This window comes from Chiloscyllium plagiosum, chromosome 4 (genome assembly GCF_004010195.1).
Source record: "Chiloscyllium plagiosum isolate BGI_BamShark_2017 chromosome 4, ASM401019v2, whole genome shotgun sequence".
Taxonomy (NCBI): domain Eukaryota; kingdom Metazoa; phylum Chordata; class Chondrichthyes; order Orectolobiformes; family Hemiscylliidae; genus Chiloscyllium; species Chiloscyllium plagiosum.
In genome coordinates, this window is record NC_057713.1 from 103615828 (window position 1) to 103638737 (window position 22910).

Sequence of the window (22910 nt, forward strand, 5' to 3'; positions counted from 1 at the left end):
AACATTTAAGAGGCATTTGGATGGGTACATGAATAGGAAGGGTTTGGAGGGATATGGGCCGGGTGCTAGCAGGTGGGACTAGATTGGGTTGGGATATCTGGTCGGCATGGACAGGTTGGACCGAAGGGGCTGTTTCCATGCTGTACATCTCTATGACTCTATGACTCTATAATTGGTCTGGAGGTGAGGAACTTCAGTTCAATAGAGAGACTGGTATTGTTTCTCTTGGAGAAGGGAACATAGTAAGGAAATTTGATAGAGCTATTCAGATTATGAGGGTTCTGAACAGGATGGATACAAGGAAACTTTTCATATTGGTGGAATTTTTGAGAACCAGAAAGTATAGATTAAAGGCAAAAGATGCCAGGAAAATCTTTCAAGCTAGTTTTCAGAATCTGAAATGTACTACCTGTGAGTGTGGAGGCAGGTTCAATCAAGCCATTTGGAAATTAGAATTAGATTATTATCTTGTTTTGATCACATCTAATGTCACTACTGGGCAAGTCAGATCTCAAAACTAAATCTGGCTTGTTTGTCTTTAGTGTAACAGAGCTGTCTTTCACTGAAACATAAGCATACCAGGCTACAAGTTTAGTTTTAACAGCAGGGAGATTTGCTAGAGCTGCTGAGGAGGATTTAAACTAGTAAGGTGGGGGGAGGGGGTGGAGGGTGGGGGATGGTTGTGGGACCCAGCGAAATAGTGAGGACTGATATAGTTGAGAACAGAAGCAAGTCAAACAGTCAGGGCAGGCAGGGACAAGCAGAGAACAAGGGAGGACTGATAAATTAAATTGAAAAATGTCCATGTTACACAGGAGGTAATGTTGGATCTCTTGAAACACATAAAAGTGGATAAATCCCCAGGACCAGATCAAGTGTACCCGAGGACTCTATGGGAAGCTAGGGAAGTGATTGCTGGGCCTCTTGCTGAGATATTTGTATCATCGATAGTCACAGGTGAGGTGTCTGAAGACTGGAGGTTGGCTAACGTGGTGCCACTGTTTAAGAAGGTTGGTAAGGACAAGCCAGGAAATTTTGACCAGTGAGCCAGACGTCGGTGGTGGGCAAGTTGTTGGAGGGAATCCTGAGGGACTGGATGTACATATATTTGGAAAGGCAAAGACTGATTACAGATAGTCAACATGGCTTTGTGCGTGGGAAATCATGTCTCACAAACTTGATTGAGTCTTTTGAAGAAGTAACAAAAATGAGTAATGAGGGCAAAGTGGTAGATGTGATCTATATGGGCTTCATTAAGGCGTTTGACAAGGTTCCCCATGGGATACTGGTCAGCAAGGTTAGATCTCACAGAATACAGAAGAACTAGCCATTTGGATACAGAACTGGCTCAAAGGTAGAAGACAGAGGGTGGTGGTGGAGGGTTGTTTTTCAGACTGGAAGCCTGTGACCAATGGAGTGCCACAAGGATTTACTTTTTGTCATTTATATAAATGATTTGGATGCGAGTGTAAGAGGTATGGTTTGTAAGTTTGCAGATGACACCAAAATTGGAGGTGTAATGGACAGCGAAGAACGTTACCTCAGATTGCAACAGGATCTTGATCAGATGAGCCAATGGGCTGAGAAGTGGCCGATGGAGTTTAATTCAGATAATTGCGAGGTGCTGCATTTTGGGAAATCAAATCTTAGCAGGTCGTATACACTTCATGGTATGGTCTTAGGGAGTGTTGCTGAACAAAGAGACCTTGGAGTGCAGTTCATAGCTCCTTGAAAGTGGAGTCGCAAGTAGATAGGACAGTGAAGAAAGCATTTGGTATGCTTTCCTTTATTGGTCAGAGTATTGAGTACAAGAGTTGGGAGGTCATGTTGCGGCTGTACAGGACATTGGTTGGACCACTGATGGAATGTTGCATGCAATTCTGGTCTCCGTCCTATCAAAAAGATGTTGTGAAACTTGAAAGGGTTCAGAAAAGATTTACAAGAATGTTGCTAGGGTTGGAGGATTTGAGCTATAGGGAGAGGCTGAACAGGCTGGGGCTGTTTTCCCTGGAGCGTCGAAGGCTGAGGGGTGACCATATAGAGGTTTACAAAATTATGAGGGGCATGGATAGGGTGAATAGACAAAGTATTTTCCCTAGGGTGGGGGAGTCCAGAACTAGAGGGCATAGGTTTAGTGTGAGAGGGGAAAGATATAAAAGAGACCTAAGGGGCAACCTTATCACGCAGAGGGTGTTACGTGTATGGAATGAGCTGCCAGAGGATGTGGTAGAGGCTAGTACAATTGCAACATTTAAATTGCATCTGGATGGGTATATGAATAGGAAGGGTTTAGAGGGATATGGGCCAGGTGCTGGCAAGTGGGACTAGATTGGGTTGGGATATCTTGTCAGCATGGATGGGTTGGACCGAAGGGTCTGTTCCATGCTTTACATCTCTGTGATGCTATAGTAAAGCAAGGTGGTTTGTGATGTAAAAGAAAGTAAACTAAAACAAAACAAATCAAGGCATCTAGTTTTACTACAGTTTAAAAAAAATCAAACACCTGGTAGAACTGAATGGTATTTGCTCTCCAGCGCCATCATTTTACAGTTGATCAAAATCCAGACAAATTCTCCTTCCCTATCAAATCTGTAGATTACTTTTACTGCTTATTTTCAGTTCCTGTCCTGGGAAATGTAAAGCCCTTTCCATTAGCAATCTCACCACAGAAAGCTTAGACTTCCTTAGTCCTTTAATATTCTACAAATATTTATGGTCTGGAAGCTTTCTCAGATTATAACCCTTACGCTGCAGTATCAATTTCCTTAACTGCTCTAAACTATCCCCTCTTCTAGAGAAACTGTACTTGCATTTGACTACAGTCAGGTCATCTTTGAACTGACAAAAAAGCTTTCCCAATCTCTAGGTTTTCTAAGCTGAAATCATTTATTGATTATTCTAAAATCAAAAGCAAGCTAATGTATTTTGATATTTTCAATTACTTGTAAAATGAATTACATAAACAAGTTTCCATTAATCCTTCAAGACACTTTCTGTGATACATACTAGCTTAAAATCATGGTTCTGAAAAGTTTAACCAAGTAATTATTGAACTCCATTGAATACAAATTCATGAACAACCATATGCCACTAGTTTAAAATCCGAATACTTAAAAAGAATTATACATATATATCAAACATCTTTTACTACAATTACAAAAGAAAATAGTGCAAGATTATGGGGTAGAAGGTGAATTGCACCTTCACAGGGCTAACACAGACATGATAGGATGAATAGTCTACTTCAAAGTCATAACCAATCAATAATTGTGAGATTCATCCATTGAACATGTTCAAGTTTAACATTCTTCCTATCGCATCTTCTAAATGGAGATTGATAAACAGAGACACTGAAATTTGTAACAGGGAATGATAAAGGATCACTTCTGGTGGCATTGTTGTGTCTATTGATATTGGATTGAATTGTTCTATTGATTGCCAAATGAACTTCTGTTTTGCAGAATTCTGTTGTCCTGTATTATCAGAGAGGGATTAAGAAATAGAAAACTGTTAGGAGTGACATTTGCTCTTAAAAATATTTGTTAAGGATCATAGGTATCCTGTCCTTAATTTTGTTCAGAAGTGTGAACAATAAAGTAAATTTTAGAGAAGCCAGCATTATTGGGAAAAACTATTTAATTGATTTAATTGTGATGACTTGCAATGTTATCCAGGCTATGGACCTCTCTTGCTTCATTCTGGCATGTTTACTATTTCAATTTAATTTACTCCCAAATATAATTTGGTTGTGGAATGAAGACATTAATGTATTAACAGAAGTATTCTTTTACTGCATTCAATAAATGTGTAAGGAGAAAAATATATTTATGAGGAAGCTAACAGAAGTAATTTTCACCTTACTGCTGTAAACCTTGAAGAATAGCACAATTTTAATTAATAGGAACAGTGCTCCTTTCATAATTAGCTTCACAAAACATCTTTTAGCCTGTCATTCCTCTCAAATGTGACGATAAGTTAAAGCAACTGTTACTGTGTGATTGAGGTTGTTGATAGGGTGGATTAATCAGACTGCCTATAGTACGCCAGCATTTCACTGAGTACATCAGGGGTGGAGATGCTGTTTGGTGTCTGTGTTCCAGTATTAGGAGATATGTGAGATCAGGCATGAGTGTTGAGTGTGAGGCGTGAGAAGCAGAATTTCAATTGTAGCTAATTGCAAGCTCCAGAGACAGAACTTCTGATCCAATTGCACCTGGATTACAGAAATCTGAATATGACTGAGACAAATTGTAGAAAACAAGGGTTCAAAAAATGTCGGAGTGCTACTTTCAACATTGATGGATTTAGTTTCACCATACGTAAGTGAATAGACTGTGATTGAAAGAGTTTGAGACCTGAATAACTTGAACTGCATTCTGTATACATGTGTATTTTCAAATGTACCCTGATATGGATTTAGATTCATGCATTTATTTTTGAGGAATTTGCATATCATGTGGAAAAGTAACCAAAATTTAATGCAGCATTTTGACTAGTTCAGTTCTGTCCACTTTAAAGTCTTATAATTTAGATGACTAACATGCATTGTAAATAGAGTTGCACTTGAAAAATCCTCACAACTCTAGTTATAGTGAGTGATTAGCAGGAATGATAAGATGCATGGTGTATAGATTAAAATAGATGTAATACTTTCTTAAAAGCATGTAAGTGTCAATTGCACTAGTGATCACACCAGATGATCCTTAAAATGGACTTAACCAGTCTAGCGCAAACCAATGTCTTATGTCTGCCACCAAAATCCAAAGGCTAGAGATGTTACAATAATGCTATTTCCCCACATAAGCATTGCTGCACCGCCGAAATTGATTAACTTTGATTATAAGGCATTATACTTATGCAAATATGTTTGCATAACATTGAGAAATTATGAAAACATGTACTGTTACTGCTTTTCATCTTTTAATCTGATTTGCAAGAATATTTAAGCACTCTAATTAACTCTTGTCAGCATGAGAGTTTTGTTTTAATGAGAAATCCTGCTATTAACAAATGCAAACCTGTTATATTGAATTGCTCTTAAATATCCAATGAATTTTGAGAAGCAGCACTTTTCTGACAGCTCATTATAAAATGAAAGTAAGTAGCAATATCCTTTAAATTGTTGATGTACGATTAAGTGACATTAATTTGATGATTGCTGCATTGCATTGAAAAGATGACATCACTAAAAATAAGTAAGATCATTTTTTTGCTTGCATGAACTTTACAAAAAATTTCAAAAGCTGGTGTTTGCCGTCTTACTGATAAAATGCTCTGGGAGCTGATTGCTGTCTCCATGGTGACAAAACAGGACATGATGTCACATAGTGATCGCAACGGCAGCCAGCAACTTCTTTTAGCATCCAGCTCCCAGTCGCAGCTTGAAATTCAACGGGTGTCTCATTATTTGTGTTTATTGAGTAATTAGTACAACTTGCCTCTCCTCACACATTAAACTCTGAAATCAGTCTGACTTATACTGCATCTGGTACTGACAAGACTGTGGGCGATAAGACACCTTCAGGTTCTTCATGACTTGTTATTAACAAGCTGTGTTGGTCCTCCTATTGGACTTATTAGTGACAGATAGAAATCCTTTGTGGGCACTCCTACAGGCACTTTGAAGGGGCCTCCTATTGGACTTATTAGTGACAGATAGAAATCCTTTGTGGGCACTCCTACAGGCACCTTGAAGGGGTTGATACTAAAAACCTTGAATTTAGGTTCACTTGAATGTGAAATGAAAGAGTCAATCGATTTACATGTGCAGATGAATTTAAAATAAAACAGTTTACATTTATAGCTTGTCTTTACTCTAGTAAAGTATCCCCAAAGTATTTTGCAGTAATGCAATCAGACAAAAATTGACAATGAATTAAAGGAGACTAAAAGAAATAGAATTTAAAAAGAGCCTTAAAACAATGAAGTGGAACAGCAAAAGATTGAGGACAAGAATTTAGGAATCCTGAGGCCTAGTTGACTGAAGGCAGGATGCCAAAGGTGAGATGGAGGAGTTGGGGGTGTGGGTTGTTCAGGTTAAAAATAGTACAAAATTCCTTCAGGATTATTGGCATGGTGGAACACGTGGTGATGTTTGGAGGGTGAAGAAGTTAAGAGGCAAAAACACAAGAATGAAAATTTAAAATTTGAAGCATTGGTGCACCAGGAGTCGGGTGTCATTTTGGTCAGGGATTTCCTGCAATAACTTCTTTAGCACTGCTGCTTTCACATCTTTGGATTTGGGTAGCGCTGGCAAAACCAGCATTTATTGCTCATCCTTAGTTTCCTTGATGCCTGCTGCCTTATTGAACTGCTGCAGTCCTAGTCCTGTTGGTGAGGATGTTCCAGTAATATGACCCAGCAATGTTAACTGGTTCTCTTGCCACAGATACTGTCAGACCTATCTTGTATTCCCAGCATTTTCTGTTTTTGTTAAGCAAACATAACAGAGAAATAGAAATAGAAATCATAACTGGTGAGAACATTCTAGGAACACAAACTAAAGAGAGTAAAAGAAAGAAACTGGGGAGTGGGGGTGTGGGGGGAGGGCAGACAGTTGGAATGGCAACAATGATAATGTACATTTATATATGGTCTTTAACATTGTTAAAAGATTTCCAAAATGTTTCAACTAGTTGCATCATTTGAATGAATGCCCTATAAATCAATAGTGCAATGCCTGTTTATCATTCCCTCAGTGGTTTACTGTGTCATGCAGTGTGGAAACAGACCCTTCAGTCCAACCAGTCCATGCCGAATATAATCCCAAACTAAACCAGTCCCACCTGCCTGCTCCAGACCCATACCCCTCCAAACCTTTCCAATTTATGTAACCATCCAAATGTCTTTTAAACATTGTAATTGTACCTGCATCCACCACTTCCTCAGGAAGTTCATTCCACTAAATGTGTAGAATTAACTTGCCTCTTTTATGTCTTTTTTAAAACTTTCTCCTCTCACCTTAAAAATGTGCCTGCTGGTCTTGAAATTCCCCATCTTTGGGAAAAGGCAACTATCATCAACTCTGTCCATACCTTTCTTTATTCATAAACTTCTATCAGGTCACTTCTCAACCTCCTACGCTCCAGTGAAAAGGTCCCAGCCTATCCAACATTTCTTTAATAACTCAAACCTTCCATACCCGCAGCATCCTAGTAAATCTCTTCTGAACCCTCTCCAGCTCAACAATATTGTTTCCATAACTGGGTGACCAGAATCAGATACAGTATTGCAGAAAAGGTCTCACCAATGTCCTTTACAATCTCAACATAACGTCCCAACTCCTATACTCAAAGGACTGAGCAATAAAAGCAATCGTGCCAAACATCTTTTAACCTTCCCATCTATATATAATGTCAAGAGTATGATGCTGGGAAAGAGCAGCAGGTCAGGCACCATCTGAGGAACAGGAGAACTGAAGTTTCGGGCATAAACCCTTCAGGTTTGAGAATGATGCACCCCACCAATCTCTACATACATTGCAACATCCTCTGCCACTTCTGCTACCTCCAAACAGACCCCACCACCAAAGATATATTTCCCTCCTTACACCTATCAGTGTTTTGGAGAGACCATTCCCTCCATGGCTCCCTCGTCAGGTCCACAACCCCCACCAGCCCGCATCCCAATCCTGGAACCTTTCCCTGCCACTGCAGGATGTGCAAAACCTGCACGCACACCACTCTCCTCACCTCCACCCAAGGCCTCAAGGGATCCTTCCACATCTGTCAGAAATTTACCTGTACCTCCACCAATGTCACCTACTGCATCTGTTGCACCCGGTGTGGTTTCCTCTACAGGACGCCTTCTTGCAGATCGTTTCAGAGAATATCTCTGGGACACCTGCACCACCAACCCCACAGCCCTGAGGGTGAACACTTCAACTCCCCCTCCCACTCTGTCAAGGATATGCAGGTCCTGGGCCTCCTCCACCGCCAAACCATTACCACCTGACACTTGGAGGAGGAACGCTTCATATTCCACCTAGGAACCCTGCAACCACAGCGGATAAATGTGGATTTCAACAGCTTCCTCATTTCCCCTCCCCCCACATTATCCCAGTCCCAAGCCTCCAACTCAGCACTGCCCTCCAGACCTGTCCATCAATCACCCCTCTGACCTATCACCTTCTCCCTCACTTTCATCCACCTATCGCTTTCCAAGCTACCTTTCCACCATTTATCTCTCAGCCCTGGCCCACAAGCCTCATTCCTGATGAAGGGCTTATGCCCAAAACATCGATTCTTCTGCTCCTCGAATGCTGCCTGACCTGATATGTTTTCCCAGCAACACATTCTCAACTCTGATCTCCATCATCTGCAGTTCTTACTTTCTCCTGTCTATATATGATGCAAACTTCAAAGAATTATGTACCTGCACCTCTAGGTTCCTCTGTTCTACAACACTACCCAATGCCCTACCATTAATTGTATAAGCCTTACCCTGGTTTGTTGTATTAAAATGCAATGCCTCGCATTTATCCAGATTGTATTCTATCTGTCATTTTTCAGTCCATTGAGCCATTTGATCAAAATCCTTTTGTAATCCTAGAAAACCTTCTTCATTGTCTACTATGCTACCACTTTTGCTATTGTCCGTAAACTTACTTACGATGCCTCCTACATTCTCATCCAAATTGTTAATATATAGACAAACAATAGAGGACACAAAACCAATCCCTGTGGAACACCTCTGGTCACAGGCCTCCACTCCAAAAAACAATCCTCCACCATTACTCTCTGTCTCCTGCTGCTGACGGTTTGTGTAATACAACATAATCATAGTGATCATGACTGCTGCTTAATGAATCATGCAGAACTACTTTTTAAATCATTGTTTATGAGATGAGAACATTTCTAGCAAGGCCATAATTTATTGTCCAACTTAAAATTACCCTTGAGAAAGTGGTATTGAGCTGCCCCTTGAACTGCTGCAGGTCATGTTGTGAAGGACAGCCATAGAGCTATTAGGTATTTTTACAAGGGGTTCTGTTGTGGTGAAATGGTAGTGTCCCCACACCTGGACTAGGAGGGCTGGATTCAACTTCCACTTGCTCCATTTTTTTTTCTTTTCACCACCAGGAAAATAGGAAAACACCCGGGTGGCCAGTGACAAACACTGCCCTTCATATCAAAGGGCAGTGCTGTGTGATCAAAACAGTGAAGGGGAGGGTAGGGACTAAATCAAAGTAGAGTTGGAGGGGGAAATAATGCACTCCACTCTGTGTGGTGCCCATCTCTCTCTGGACAGCTCGAGGGAGTTGGTGGACACCGCATGCTCCTTCTCCAGGAGCATCAAGGCTACTCTTCCACTTGCTCCATAGGTGTGTAGTAACATCTCTAAATAGGTTGATTAGTTAACCAGTAGAGAAATGATGTGACACACCTGAACCCAGGCCCAGTAGCTCAGGGGTCAATGCTGTTAGGAATTATCTCTGACAAATTGATACACCTGACTGTGTTGCAAGGGTATTTAGAGTTAACCTTATAAATGATCAGCTTTGAAATGTTAACTTTGTTTCTCTCTACAAAGATGCTGCTATACCTGCTGTCTGTTATGAGCTAATGTATTTTGTGTATTTATTTCAGATTTCTAGCACCTGTGCAATTTGCCTTTGTCAGAGTCATCTATGTTCCTGTATGTTTAGAATCTTACTCCTTCAGTAATTCTGGCCATTGCTTGACTTATTGACACTTTTGCTTGGATTGCTCTTGAAGGTTCCTTTTGTCTGAACTGAGAATAATTTTGTTACTCTTATTGCTGCTTCTTATTTTATAAGAAATTTAAATGTAGTTAAGGGTGGTTTCAGAGGGTGTTTCTTTGGACTGAAGATTGTGAGGAGTAGTAAGGAGGCAAAATGAGAGCAAGCTGCTGGAATGAGCTGGTGGAAGGTGAGGCAGTAACCAGGAGAGCACATATGTGAAAACTCTTGGCCAAGCAGGATTTGCTACAGACTACAGAATTTTAGCTTTGGCTGCAACAATCCAAACCAGTTGGCTGAACGGTAGCAGTAATGCACAGTGCCCAGTAGAGGAACAAACAAGATGTCTATTAGAGAATGGATAGCAGTGCCTCTCCCCTACAGGTGAGGTCAGGTCCTGCCTCAGCAACTGAGGACTGCAAGGTTCCTAGTGAGTATAGCAGTGATTTGACAATTCAAAGCCATCTTCATCAGTGACTACTCATTCCCCCTACTTGCCCACCACTCCAACAAATACTAGAATATCTGTTACTGAGCTTCCATGCTAATGGTGTCAGTTGTGATGGAATCTGATAGGTCAGTCATGAGCTTATCCATTTCACTCAGTTCCACATTATTGATAAGAGTTGATCACCAGGTCCATAAAGAAGAGAATGGTATTTTATCTGTGCCATGAAAGTTTGAGACAATACTGAATATTCTTCAACCTTCTGCACAAATTCTCTGGCAGGCTGTCCAGTGCACTGTGCTGTTAATGAATATGTCTACAAAGTTTACACCATAACCTGAGCCCTTTAGACCATCTCTGCAGCAAGCTTAACTTCAGTGAGTTAATACCCATGGCTTCTTATTCTCTCCTTAGCTATAGTGCAGTTATGTCCAGTGAGGCAACACCAGGCGATGCCTCCTTTAAGCTAACCTTTAATGTCTAGTTGGGGTCAGTAATGAGGTCAGATGTTTTTAATCAATTTGTTCAGATGTTTTATATCATTCCACTGAAGCAGGTGGGACTTGAAACTGGGCTCATAGCTAAGAGGTAGGGACATTACCACTGTACCACAACTGCACGAACTATGAAGTACAAATAGTAGTGACAGGATTTAAAACTATATTGCTAAAGAGGCTGGAATCTTAATCCAGTGCCTTTGGCTGCTTGGCCAGATTAGCAGTGTGCTAGAATCTGATGAATGCATTTTCTGGGTTCTGGTGCTGAATACTATTGATATTCTTAGCAACTGATAATGAAAGATTGGCAAGTGCTTCTGTAGTGGAGAGCAGAGGGAAAAGGAATGGTCGGCAGACCTTTTCAGCAAATATCACATTATCCAGTGGCTAGGATAGTCTGTTCTGGGCTAGGGAAGGGATGGAGTTTGGGGGCTAGGTGAGAGTTAGCAGATTTATTCTTCTTTCTCCTATGACAAGCTGTTGCCTTGTGTTATGTGCAACCTCCTCCTGTGTTAGAGTGGAGCGTGTTTCTGAGATTCTTACAAGAAGTTTAAAGAATGTGGGTGCCAAGGTGCAATCGTTTGTGTATGTTATGAGAGGAGAGTTGTGGGTGAATGAGATTCTTTTTTTTTAAAATGCAGAGAAGGAGACTGAATGAAGTGTGTTGCAGTGATTGCAAGAGTATGTGGGTGAAAGAGGATACTGTTGAGTGTGCTGTGGGTGTTGTAATTAATGAGGTGCAGTTGTCTCAGCAAGTAATTCAATAATCTGCCTTGTACAATATATTTTCCCTGCATTGCAACAATGTTCCTGAGTAGTGTTTCTAACATTGTTGTACTCAACAGTGAGCTCTCACTGTCACTTGAGAGAATGCCCAGAGGACTGCCTTCGCCAAGAAAAAGAATAAATGTCCCTCTTCACTGTCTGCACTAAAATCTCCAGTGCAGCGTTAGCAGCACTTTTGTTTCAGCCACATTTTTCCTCCAGTTGATCCAGAGTCTTTGCAGCCAGACAGCTTTTAAGTAGTATCCTGCATTCCCAATATTCACCCCGCTCTGCCCTGAGCTAGTTAGGCAGCACTGGCTTCATGTACAAATGGTTAAAGTAGCTCCATGATTATTAGCTGTATTGAAGCACAACTGACTCTATCCAACTAGATTCATGTGATATCTGATCTTTTTTGGTCAACATGTTCAGTATAAATGTCTCAAAGCTTCCATGCAGTGTAGAACTGAGATAGTACTTCAAGTTATCGATGCACTATTCTAGTGAAGGTGTTAAACAAATTTATGCTGGGTTACCACTGGCATTAAAGTTATGGGCAGATATATTTGGTAAAGTTTCCTTCTGTGCAACTTATCAGACAAGTTAAACCTTTAACAGATTAACATTGCCTTTTAAAGAAGAATGGCATTTCAGACAAATACAGGATATTCATGTGTTCCTACATTGCATTTGTGCAACTATTTTTTTGCTGAAACACGAAGGCATAATTTTCAACTTTCATGAAGATGGGAATACAGCCCTGGTGGTAGCATATTGGCAAACCCTATTATACCCTGTTTGATTTCCTATCCCTGGAAGTCAATATTCCGTCCTGAGTTCCATCATTGAAGCATATATCATGGAATATGGCTCTTTGTGCCTCCAGTGGGCCTTTGGAAGAATTATCCAATGAGTCCCATTGTCCTAGTCTATCTGTCATATGTGGCTATTCAGGAGGCTTGATTTTGTTATTATATAATTATATACTGCTGCCAGCTGTAGCAGTATTGCTATGTTTGCTGTTCATAGTAAGTCTTTTAATTGGACTTTGCTCATGATCATTTCAATGAGCGTAAGAATATTTCATACACTAGCCACAAAATTGAATTCTGTATCACCTGCAATTTTGTTGTTGCAGGTGTCAGGTCCAAATGCAGCATATGCATCCACTCTTGTGAGGTTCATGCTAAATGCCATTTTGAGTAGGTTGTTCATGCTGGATGCTTCTGCGAGACGTTTATAAAGTAGGTAGATCATAATATTGATTGAAAATGGGGTGTAGAACTAGTATAGGAAGAGGGCATCAGATTTCTGAAGAATTGGGACTGGTAGAGGCAGTTGTTTTAGACAGGTGGAGCCTATACAATTTGGACGGGTGACACCAAAACAGGGCTGGGACTGATAACCTCAAAGGGAGGTTTGCTCTTGCTGTTGGGGTTGATCTAAACTAGCTTGTCAGGGAATGGAAACATGACCAGTAACACACATTAGAAGGAAATGAAGTTAGTAACAGGAGGTCAAAAAGATGCCAGCGAGACTAAAGTCATGGAAACAAAACCGAGCACGGAGTCTGCTTTGAAAGTGGAATGATGTCAAAAAGACAAAGTTGAGGCACTCCACTGTTCACCACAAGATGAATGATCTAAAAACATAAGTTGATGGAAGTGGTTATGATATAATTGATATTACAGGAAATATGGATACCTGGTGACTATGATTGGGATCTGAATATTCAAGGATATTCGAAGTTTAGGAAGGACAGACCAGAAAGTAATAGTAGTGGCTTTGCACAGGTAATATGGGGTGGAATCAGTATTTGAGAAAGGGAGAATCTCAGAGCAGATCTGTGCATGGACCACATGGAAGATGGACAATATGGTTATCAAGCGTAACTTTAAATCTACGTGTAGACTGGAGAAGCCAATTGAACATTTGAAGCTGTGGAGGATGAGTTTCTGGAACATATTAGAGGTGGTTTTCGAGAGCAATGTGTTCAGCTAACTAGGGGATTTGCTATTTTTAGGTCATAGAGTCATAGAGATGTACAGCATGGAAACAGACCCTTCGGTCCAACCTGTCCATGCTGACTAGATATCACAACCCAATCTAGTCCCATCTGCCAGCACCCGGCTCATATCTCTCCAAACCCTTCCTATTCATCTATCCATCCAAATGCATTTTTAAATGTTGCAATTGTACCAGCCTCCACCATTTCCTCTGGCAGCTCATTCCATACACATACCACCCTCTGCATGAAAAAAATTGCCCCTTAGGTCTCTTTTATATCTTTCTCCTTTCACCTTAAACCTATGCCCTCTAATTATGTACCGCCCACCCCAGGGAAAAGACTTTGTCTATTTTACCTATCCATGCCCCTCGTGATTTTGTAAACCTTTTATAAGATCACCCCTCAGCCTCCGATGCTCCAAGGAAAACAGCCTCAGCCTATTCAGCCTCTCCCTATAGCTCAAACCCTCCAACCTTGGCAACATCCTTGTAAATCTTTTCTGAACCCTTTCAAGTTTCACAACATCTTTCCGATAGGAAGGAGGCAAGAATTGCATGCAATATTTCAATAGTGGCCTAACCAATGTCCTGTACAGCCATAACATGACCTCTCAACTCCTGTATTCAATACACTGACCAATAAAGGAAAGCATACCAAATGCCTTTTTCACTATCCTATCTATCTGTTACTCCCACTTTCAAGGAGCTATGAACCTGCACTCCAAGGTCTATTTGTTCAGCAACACTCCTGAGGACCTTACCATTAAGTGTATAAGTCCTGCTATGATTTGCTTTCCCAAAATGGAGCAACTTGCATTTATCTGAATTAAACTCCATCTGCCACTTCTCACCCCATTGGCCCATCCGATCAAGGTCCTGTTGTAATCTAAGATAACCTTCTTTGCTGTCAACTACACCTCTAACTTTGGTGTCATCTGCAAACTTAGTCTAGTATTGTATAATGAAAAAGGACAAATGAGCAATCTTATTGTAAATGAACATTTTGGGATGAGTGGGCACAATAGGATGGAATTTTAGATTATGTTTCAAAATGGAAGTAGTTGAATCTGAGACAAAGGTGTTAAAATTTGAATAAGGATATTTATGAAGGGGCAAGACACAAATTGAGTGAGGTGGATTGGGAAAATAGATTAAAAGGCATGACTGAACCTAGGCATGAATAGTCTTTAAAGAGCTATTACAGAACTTACAGCAACTAAACATTTGTTCAAGACGCAAAAAATAAAAAGAAGCCAAACTGTGGCTAATAAAGCAAATTCAGGATTGTATAAGATTAAAAGAAAAGGTCTATAAAGTTTCTAGAAATTGCTGTATTTCTGAGGATTGAGAGGTTCATAGTATGCAGAAGGGAGGAACAAGAAGCCAATAAGAAAGGGATTCTGGATTAGAGGTGCTGGAAAAGCACAGCAGTTCAGGCAGCATCCGAGGAGCAGTAAAATCGACGTTTTGGGCAAAAGCCCTTCATCAAGGCTTTTGCCCGAAACGTCGATTTTACTGTTCCTCGGATGCCGCCTGAACTGCTGTGCTTTTCCAGCACCTCTAATCTAGAATCTGGTTTCCAGCATCTGCAGTCATTGTTTTTACCCTGATAAGAAAGAGAGACTAGGATATTAATATAATCTAGGAAAATACATAAAGATGAACTGTAAAGTTTCTGTGGGGACGTATAAAAGAAATGATTGGCTAAAGCAACAGTAGTCCACTACAAAGAACGTCAGGAGAATTTATAATGAGCAGCAGAGAAATGGCAGAGAAACGAAGTGATTCATTTGTGTCTGTTTTCATTTAGGAATATATCATTAATCTTCCTGGAGATCCAAGTGGCTAGGGCGAATGAATAGCTGAAGGAAATTAGCATCAGTAAGTAGATTGTACTGGAGTAATGAATATGGTTGGAAGTTGGTGAATATCCTGGAGTCCTGGTGATCGATATCTCAATGTTGTAAAGAGGGGGACTTTAGAGGTTATCTTCCAAAATTCTATAGATTCTGCAATTATTCTTGTGGATTGGAAGGTAGTAAATGTCATCTAATAATTTAAGAAGGGAGTGAGAGTGCTAGCAGGGAACTACAAACTTGTTAGCCTCATATCAGTACAAAATACTATAAAAGATAGGATAAATAGACACCTGGTTGATAATAATCAAATTGGACATGAATTTTTGAATGGGAAATCATGTTTGACAAACATGTTGAAGCTTTTTTGAAGGTTACTAACTAATTAATAAAGAAGAACAGTTGAATATAGTATATTTGGACTTTCACAATGTTTTTGATGAAGTGCTCAGAAGGCTGGTAAGAAAAAATTAAAACATGTAAGGTAATGTGCTGGCATGGATTAATATTTGATTACAGAGGGAGAATGGAGTGTAGGTATAAATGGACCATGCTTGATTTGGCAGGTTATGACTAGTAGGGTACCTCAGGGCTTAGTACTTGGGCCCCAGCTATTGACAATATACATCAATAGTTTGAGATGGTGGCAGATTGAAAGTAGAGAGGAAGAATTGCTTCTCTCAAAGTGAATTTATGGAATTCACTGCTGCAAAGTACAGTGGATGCTGGGACATTGAAAAAAAATGAGGAGGAGATAGACAGATTTTTATTTAGTAACAGTTTAAATGGTAATGGGGAGGAAAGTGGAATTGAGGCCAGGATGAGATTAGCAATGATATATTAAATTGAGCCTGGGATGACATTAGGATTGATATATTAAAGGGTAGAGCAGGTTCAAGGGGATGAATTGCTTACTCCTGCTCCTTGTTCTTATGTTCTTATGAAACTTAGAAGATACCAAAAGTAATAGGCAGGATAAATGTGGATAAGATGTTTCCTCTAGTCTAGAACTAGGAGTCAAAATTTAAAAATGGGAGGTTGCCACTTCGGTCTGAGATGAGAATTTTTTTTTTATTCAGTGTTGAGAACGTTTGGCATTCTCTCCCACAGATGGCTGTGGAATTTCAGTTTTTGAGTATGTTAAAGGTAGAAGCTGATAGATTTCTGATTACTAGTAGTGTACAGAATTAAAAGTTAAAGGTGGATAAAAAGCATTGAAATGTTAGATCCGTTGTTGTTATATTGAAAGAGGGAGAGACTCAATGGGCTGAATGGCCTAGTTCTGTTCTTATGTTTCTATAACACCAGTCAGTGTGGTGCCATTTGCAACTTGAATTTTCCAGCTAATGCAACCTAAAATACAGCAGTAACCACCTCATCAGTGTTATTTAAAGGAATGGAATCTTCCTATATGGTTATTAGGGGGGACGGCAATTATCCAAATATAAACTGTGATATAGTGATGGTGTAAGGGGCAGCAAGAGACAGGTGTTCCTCAAATGTGTTCATGGGAGCTTTCTACACCAGTGTGTGTCCAGTCCAAAGAAAGGATACACTGTTGGGCCTAGTCCTTGAAACTCAGTTGGGTAAAGTAGATCAAGTGTCTATCGGAGAACATTTAGGAGAAAGTAATCATTGTCTCATGATGGTCAGGATGATGGTGAAGAGAGATGAGCAACAAACCAGAGTGAGTAAAGTCAGTGGGATTTTCAATGGAGCAAGAGCAAAGCTGGGCAAAATTGAGAGACTGGTGGGAAAAATGGTAACTGAATAATGGAGCTCCCTTCAAAGAGGAGATGGTTTGGATACAATCAAGGTATATTCCCCCAAGTGGAAAAGGTAGGACAAAAAAAATCCTGATATCCCTGGTAGAGGAAATAGAAATTAACATTCAAAAGAAAATGTGTGCTTACCAGAGATAAATACAATAGAGAACCAAATGGAATGCAAAAGGGTTAGAGAGGATGTGAGAAAGCAAATAAGAGAAGCAAGAAGGAATTATGAGAAAAGACTAGCAGCTAACATTAAGCAGAATCATTCTATAGGTGTAAAAAAGAAAAAAGTGGTTTAGAAAAGGAGTAAGGTAGATTAGAGACCAATGAAATATTGAGATGTTGGCGGGGGGGGGATGGCAAGTGTTAAATGAATGCTTTGCATCTGCCTTTATAAAAGAGGAAGGTGCTTTCCAGGCCATGGTGACAGAGGAGCAAACTCTTCTCACTAGAGAGGTTCAAAATTAACAAGGAAGAAGCCTTGAAAAGACTGTTGGTTCTTAAAATTGACAAAACACTGGGTTTAGGTGAGATGTATCTGAGGATTTTGAAAGAAGTGAGGGTAGAAATTTTTTAGTCTTCCCTGGACTTGGGGGAAGTGCCAGAAGACTGGAAAATTGCAAACGTTATGGCCTTCTTCAAAAAAGGTTGTTAAGATAATCCCAGCAATTACAAGCTACTGTTTGGTGGTAGGGAAGTTTTGAGAAATGATTATTCAGGGTTGAAATTAGTAGTCACATGGATAAAGGGTGGGTTTGGCATTGGGACCCTTGCTTTTCCTGATATATCTTTTTGATTTGGATTTTAGTGTGTGGGAAATAACTCCAACATGTGTGCATGACATGGGACAAGGAAAATTTTAAACTGTGAGGGGGACAGTGTGGAATTTCAAAAAGACATTGACAATTTGGTGCAGTGTGCAGATGACGAATGTAGAAAAGTTATGCACTTTGGTTGAAACAACATTGTCCCATTTGATATTGCTTTTCATACTCTTCTAAAGGAGGTGCAGGAGTGGGAGGACCTGGATGTATATATGCATAGATCATTGAAGGAGACTAGACAGGTGTAGGGAACAATTAATAAAGCATAATAAATAATCTCATTTATTAATGGGGCATAAAAAGCAGGAGTTGATATTGAACTTGTATAAAACATTTGTTTGACCTCAGCTTGAAGTATTACTTACTGTTGTGGGCTCCATGTTTATGGAATAGCTGTGAATACATTGGAGAAAATACATAAGTGATACTCAAGAATGGTTTCAGGAATGAGAAATGAGGATAGATTGAACAAGTTGGGACTGTTCTCCTTGGAGAAAAGGAGGCTGAATGAGGATTGATAAAGATTTTCAAAACCTTGAGTTAGCTGGATAGAGTAGATAGGGAGAAGCTATTCTCGCTTGTAAAAGGAAAAAGAATGATGGGCATAGATTTAAAGTGTCCATAAGAAACAAGGGTAATATGAGGGAAAAAAATGTTTTCACTCAGTGAGTAGTTAGGGTATGAATGTCCTGCCTGGAAAAGTGGTGGAGGCAGGTTCAATTGAAGCATTCAAGAGGGCAGTGGATGATTATTTGTATAGAAATAGTGTGCAAGGGTATGTGGAAAAAACAGGAGATAGATCATGATGAAAATTGAAGTTTGAAGCTTCACTGTTGGCACAATGTTCTGAATGGCCTCCTTCTGGACCATAGCAATTGTGTGATTTAACCACTTTCAAGTTTGTAGCTGATTGACTTCGACTTGCTATTGCTGAGCTTAATAGAAAAATTTGCAAATTTGTACCACTGATTAAAGTTATTCACGTTGAGTGGCAGGTGTTGAAGGCTATGATTGTCAAATCAAGAATTTTAATGCTGTCACTAGTTCTCAATCAGTGTGTGACTGTGGTTTCTATCTTGCTTGCACCAGGACAGGAAAAATGAGTAGACATAGCACAAGGAAGGACAGCTGCTCAATGACACAGGAGGAGAAGAGTTCTAAGCCAAATGTTATAGGACTCTGAGGGAGAAGTCTGCTTCAATCAAGCAACACAAGGTGTTTCAGAAGTATAAATGTTTTACTTAGTCATCAGAATGATCAATTTGTTTCTTTTTATGACTGTTATTGGGAACAACAGAGACTATCACCAAACATTTTCAAAAATAACTTGTTTACTCAGATCAGACTTATTCTTTAAACAAGTAACAACCGGGTGTTTTAAAATCATTCTTTTTGGGATGTGGGTGTTGCTATCTGGGCCAACATTTATTGCCCATCTATAGCTGTCATCGAGAAGGTGGTGCTGAGCTGCCTTCTTGAATCAATGCCATCCATTTGGTCTAGGTAATGCTACAATGCTGTTCGGGAGGGATTACCAGGACTTGGACTCAACAACAGTTTGGGAATGATGACGTATTCCCAAATCAGAATGGTGAAAGGCTGGGAGGACGACTTGCCACTGCTAGTATTCCTGTGTATCTGCAGCACGTGCCCTTCTGGATGGCAGTGGTTTTGGATTTGGAAGGTTCTGTTTCAGGACCCCTGATGACATACTGCAGTGCATATGTATGAATGTATGAACATAGAGCAAAAGTAGACCACTCGGCCCTTCAAGCCGCTGTACCATTCATAAAATCATGGCTGACCTGATTTTAACCTTGACTCTACATTCCTGCACATCCATTTGGTAATCAAGAATCCAACTATCTCCACCTTAAAAATAGTTAAAGATTCTACAATCAGTCTTTAGAGCAAGAGACTTCTAAAGACCCTCAACCTTCTGAAGGCAAAATGCTTTCATTATCTTTGTCATAACCACTTATTTTTTAAATTAATTCCTTCAATTCTAGATTCTCCCACAAGAGGAAACATTCTTTCCACATCCATCCTATCAAATCCCCTCAAGATTCTATATGTTTCCATTAAGTCACCACTGATTCTTCTAAGCTTGAGGAAGTACAAACCTAGCCAGTCAGGCCTTCAATCTTATGGATGGTACACACTGCTGCCGAGCAAGCATCAGTGGGGGAAGGAGTGAATATTGATGTGGTAGCAATCCATTGAACTGTTTTGTCTTGGATAGTGTCATCAAGTTGTTTGTGTGTTTCTGAAACTGAACTCAGGCAAATGGGAAATATTCCATCACTCTGCTGACTTGTATCTTGTGGATGGTGGACAGGCTTTGGCAATTCAGAAGATAAGTTACTTGCTGCAAAAGTAATTGTCTCTGATGTACTCTTGTAGCCATAGTGTATATATGGTGAGTTCAATTTCTAATTAATAACCCCAGAATGTTGATAATGGAGGATTCAGCGGCTGTAATGCCATTGAGTGTCAAGGGGTGATGGTTAACATTTTCTTGTTGAAAATGGTCATTGCCTGCCATTTTTTGCGTGCAAATATTACTTCCTCCTTATCAGCTCAAAACTAGATATTGTTGAGGTCTTGCTGCATTTGTACATGGATTTCTTCATGGATATCTTAGGACTTGTAAATTGTGCTGAACATTGTGGAATCATCAGTGATCATCCCCACCTCTGGCCTTATGATGAATGAAAAGCCATTTGAGCAGATTAAGATGGTTGGGCCTAGAACATTACCCTGAGCAATTCACACAAGGAGGACTGTCCTCCAACAACTACAAATATCCTCATTTGTATTATGCATGACTCCAGGCTGGCCTGTTTGGTAGTGGAGACAGGAATCTTCAACTCATTTAAAAGGTACTTCAATCTGCACCTGAAGAGCTATAACCTGAAAAGCTCTGGATCAGCTGCTGGCCAGAAGGATCAGAATGGATGGCCAGTAACATTCCCTCTAAGCTGCATGATTGTGTAGCGGTTGGGAGGTTCTGCGCATGTCAATTGAATGCATTGGCGTCTGCTTTTGGAAGCTGCTGATGTGCGTAGCTCTGAGGCCTGCACAGTGGATAAAGCAACATTCGAAGGAATTTTGACCAGTTTAATCAGCCAGCACTGATAGGATGGGATGAATGGCTTCTTTTTGTCCTGTAACATTCCTATGGACCTTCTACCTTGCCCTTGACCCTGTCTATGACATATCTGTTTCACCATGAGGTGCTCTGCTGCTTCTTGCAGGTGTACCTGAGCTCCAGAGCTGGACAAGAGACAACTCTCTGTGGGTGGCAATCATATGGTGTTGGATTCCTTTCTGGAGAAGGCGACATCTCCAATTTCTTTCAGTTCATCATCTGCTGTGGTGTGGGAGGGGGAAGAGGTGTATTCATTGGAGGGAATTCAATGACAGTGAAGTAACCACACTACTTTACACATAATGAGCTTGTAGACTTGCAATACCAAATTCCAAGCACTGTATCTAAATTCAGCAAAGATAATAACCTCAAAGAATTCTTCTAGATTATTGTTTAGCTGGTATTAGACTATAGTCTGTGCATATTGCTAATTAATGCCCAGTATCCATGATACCTTTACTCTTGTCATTGTTTAATTAGCAAATGCAAATCCCCAAAGCTGACCAATAGCCTTCTCACTTGCTGAGTTCAAAGTGGTTGGCCTGTCACTCATCTGTAGAGGGGAACTGAAATAACTCTGTAGAGGCCAGGATCTGTCACCAAGTCCCCCTTTATTTGCACGTGATTGGTCCTTTACTTTATTACTGCCTCATTCAGCATGGTGGCTTGGTAGTTAGCACTGCAACCTCACAGGCACCAGGGACCATGGTTGAATTCTCACCTAAGGTGACTGTCTGTGTGGAGTTTGCACATTCTCCCCATGTCTGCGTGGTTTCCTCTGGGTACTCCGATCTCCTCCCACAGTCCAAAAATGTGCAGGTTAGGTGAATTAGCTATGGGAAATGCAGAGTTACAGGGATAAATTAGAAGGGAGAGCATGGGTGGGATGCTTTTAGGAGAGTTGGTATGGACTTGTTGGGCCAAATGGCCTGTTTCCACACTGTAAGGATTCTAAGATGAACCAGCTACCAGAGTGTCAGCATCTCTGACATTCCCCCTTTTAATCTGTCACCCAGGGCTGCTTGTTTGGGGCTGTTAATCTGCTCCAATCAGGGCACTCATATTCTGTGAGGTCCAGCTGGCTGACCTCACTACAATCACTACAAAGACATGCCTTGGTAATGTGCAGCATTGTTTGTTTCTCTCCACTAAGCATAGAGAGTTTGTCATGAGAGCCCATGGGTACAAATTGGCTGTTCAGGGGCCCTCGCTTGCCCACACTCTGTTAGGCAAGGACCACTATAGCATTCAAAGCCTGCCATTTGATAGGTGGTGTTAGGCAAAAGGAATTTGTTAATGACTTTCCATGTCCCTCATTGCTTGATGCAAAAGATGTCTGCTGGTGGGTTTTGCTCGAGAAAATTGCTCCCTATAATGTGTTGCGATGGAAGGTGGGCCAGAATGTGGTGTGAACAGATCATAGAGCAGTTAGTGAAGTGCAGCCGAGATTGTTTCAACCAGTCTGTGGCTTTTGTCAGTCAATTAATGTATGGGCAAGTGATGTTTGTAAGGATAGGGAGTGGAGTTGAATGGAATGGAAGGTTCCAGTTTATGTGTTCGGTTGAGTGTCCACTAGCTGTGTGTGGGATGAACTATGCCAGACATCTGAAGAGTACTTTGCTGGTGGTATAATAAGACAACTGTTGAGCAATGATACCCTACATAAATGGAGCACCTTTGGTTTGAAAATTATTGCTGATTTTGATCTTTGCTGAATTATCTTCCTGGAAGGACAAGGTCTGATCTCGAACCTGTTATGGACCTTGCCAGACCCCTTCAAAACATTTCAAAAAAGTAGCTTGGACCATAACTTTGCTTGTTGTTTTAAGCAGGTGTATGGTGGATATTCCAGGAGTGATGCAGCTGGCCCAACCACTTAGTTTTAAAGAA

At 40.5% G+C, this 22910-nt stretch overlaps 1 protein-coding gene across 7 annotated transcripts in view; it reads left to right on the forward strand.

The window, feature by feature from the left end:
* Positions 1-4114: 4114 nt before the first annotated feature.
* LOC122549286 (calcium/calmodulin-dependent 3',5'-cyclic nucleotide phosphodiesterase 1A-like) overlaps positions 4115-22910 on the forward strand; it is a 650398-nt gene continuing 631602 nt past the window's right edge. For all 7 annotated transcript variants that reach the window (XR_006311479.1, XR_006311480.1, XM_043688810.1 and 4 more), the window contains exon 1: positions 4115-4319. Coding sequence is in view for 5 of the 7 variants with exons in the window: in XM_043688810.1 (XP_043544745.1) it covers positions 4235-4319 (85 nt within the window). In the remaining 2 variants the exon portion in view is untranslated. The remainder of the gene's footprint in view (positions 4320-22910) is intronic.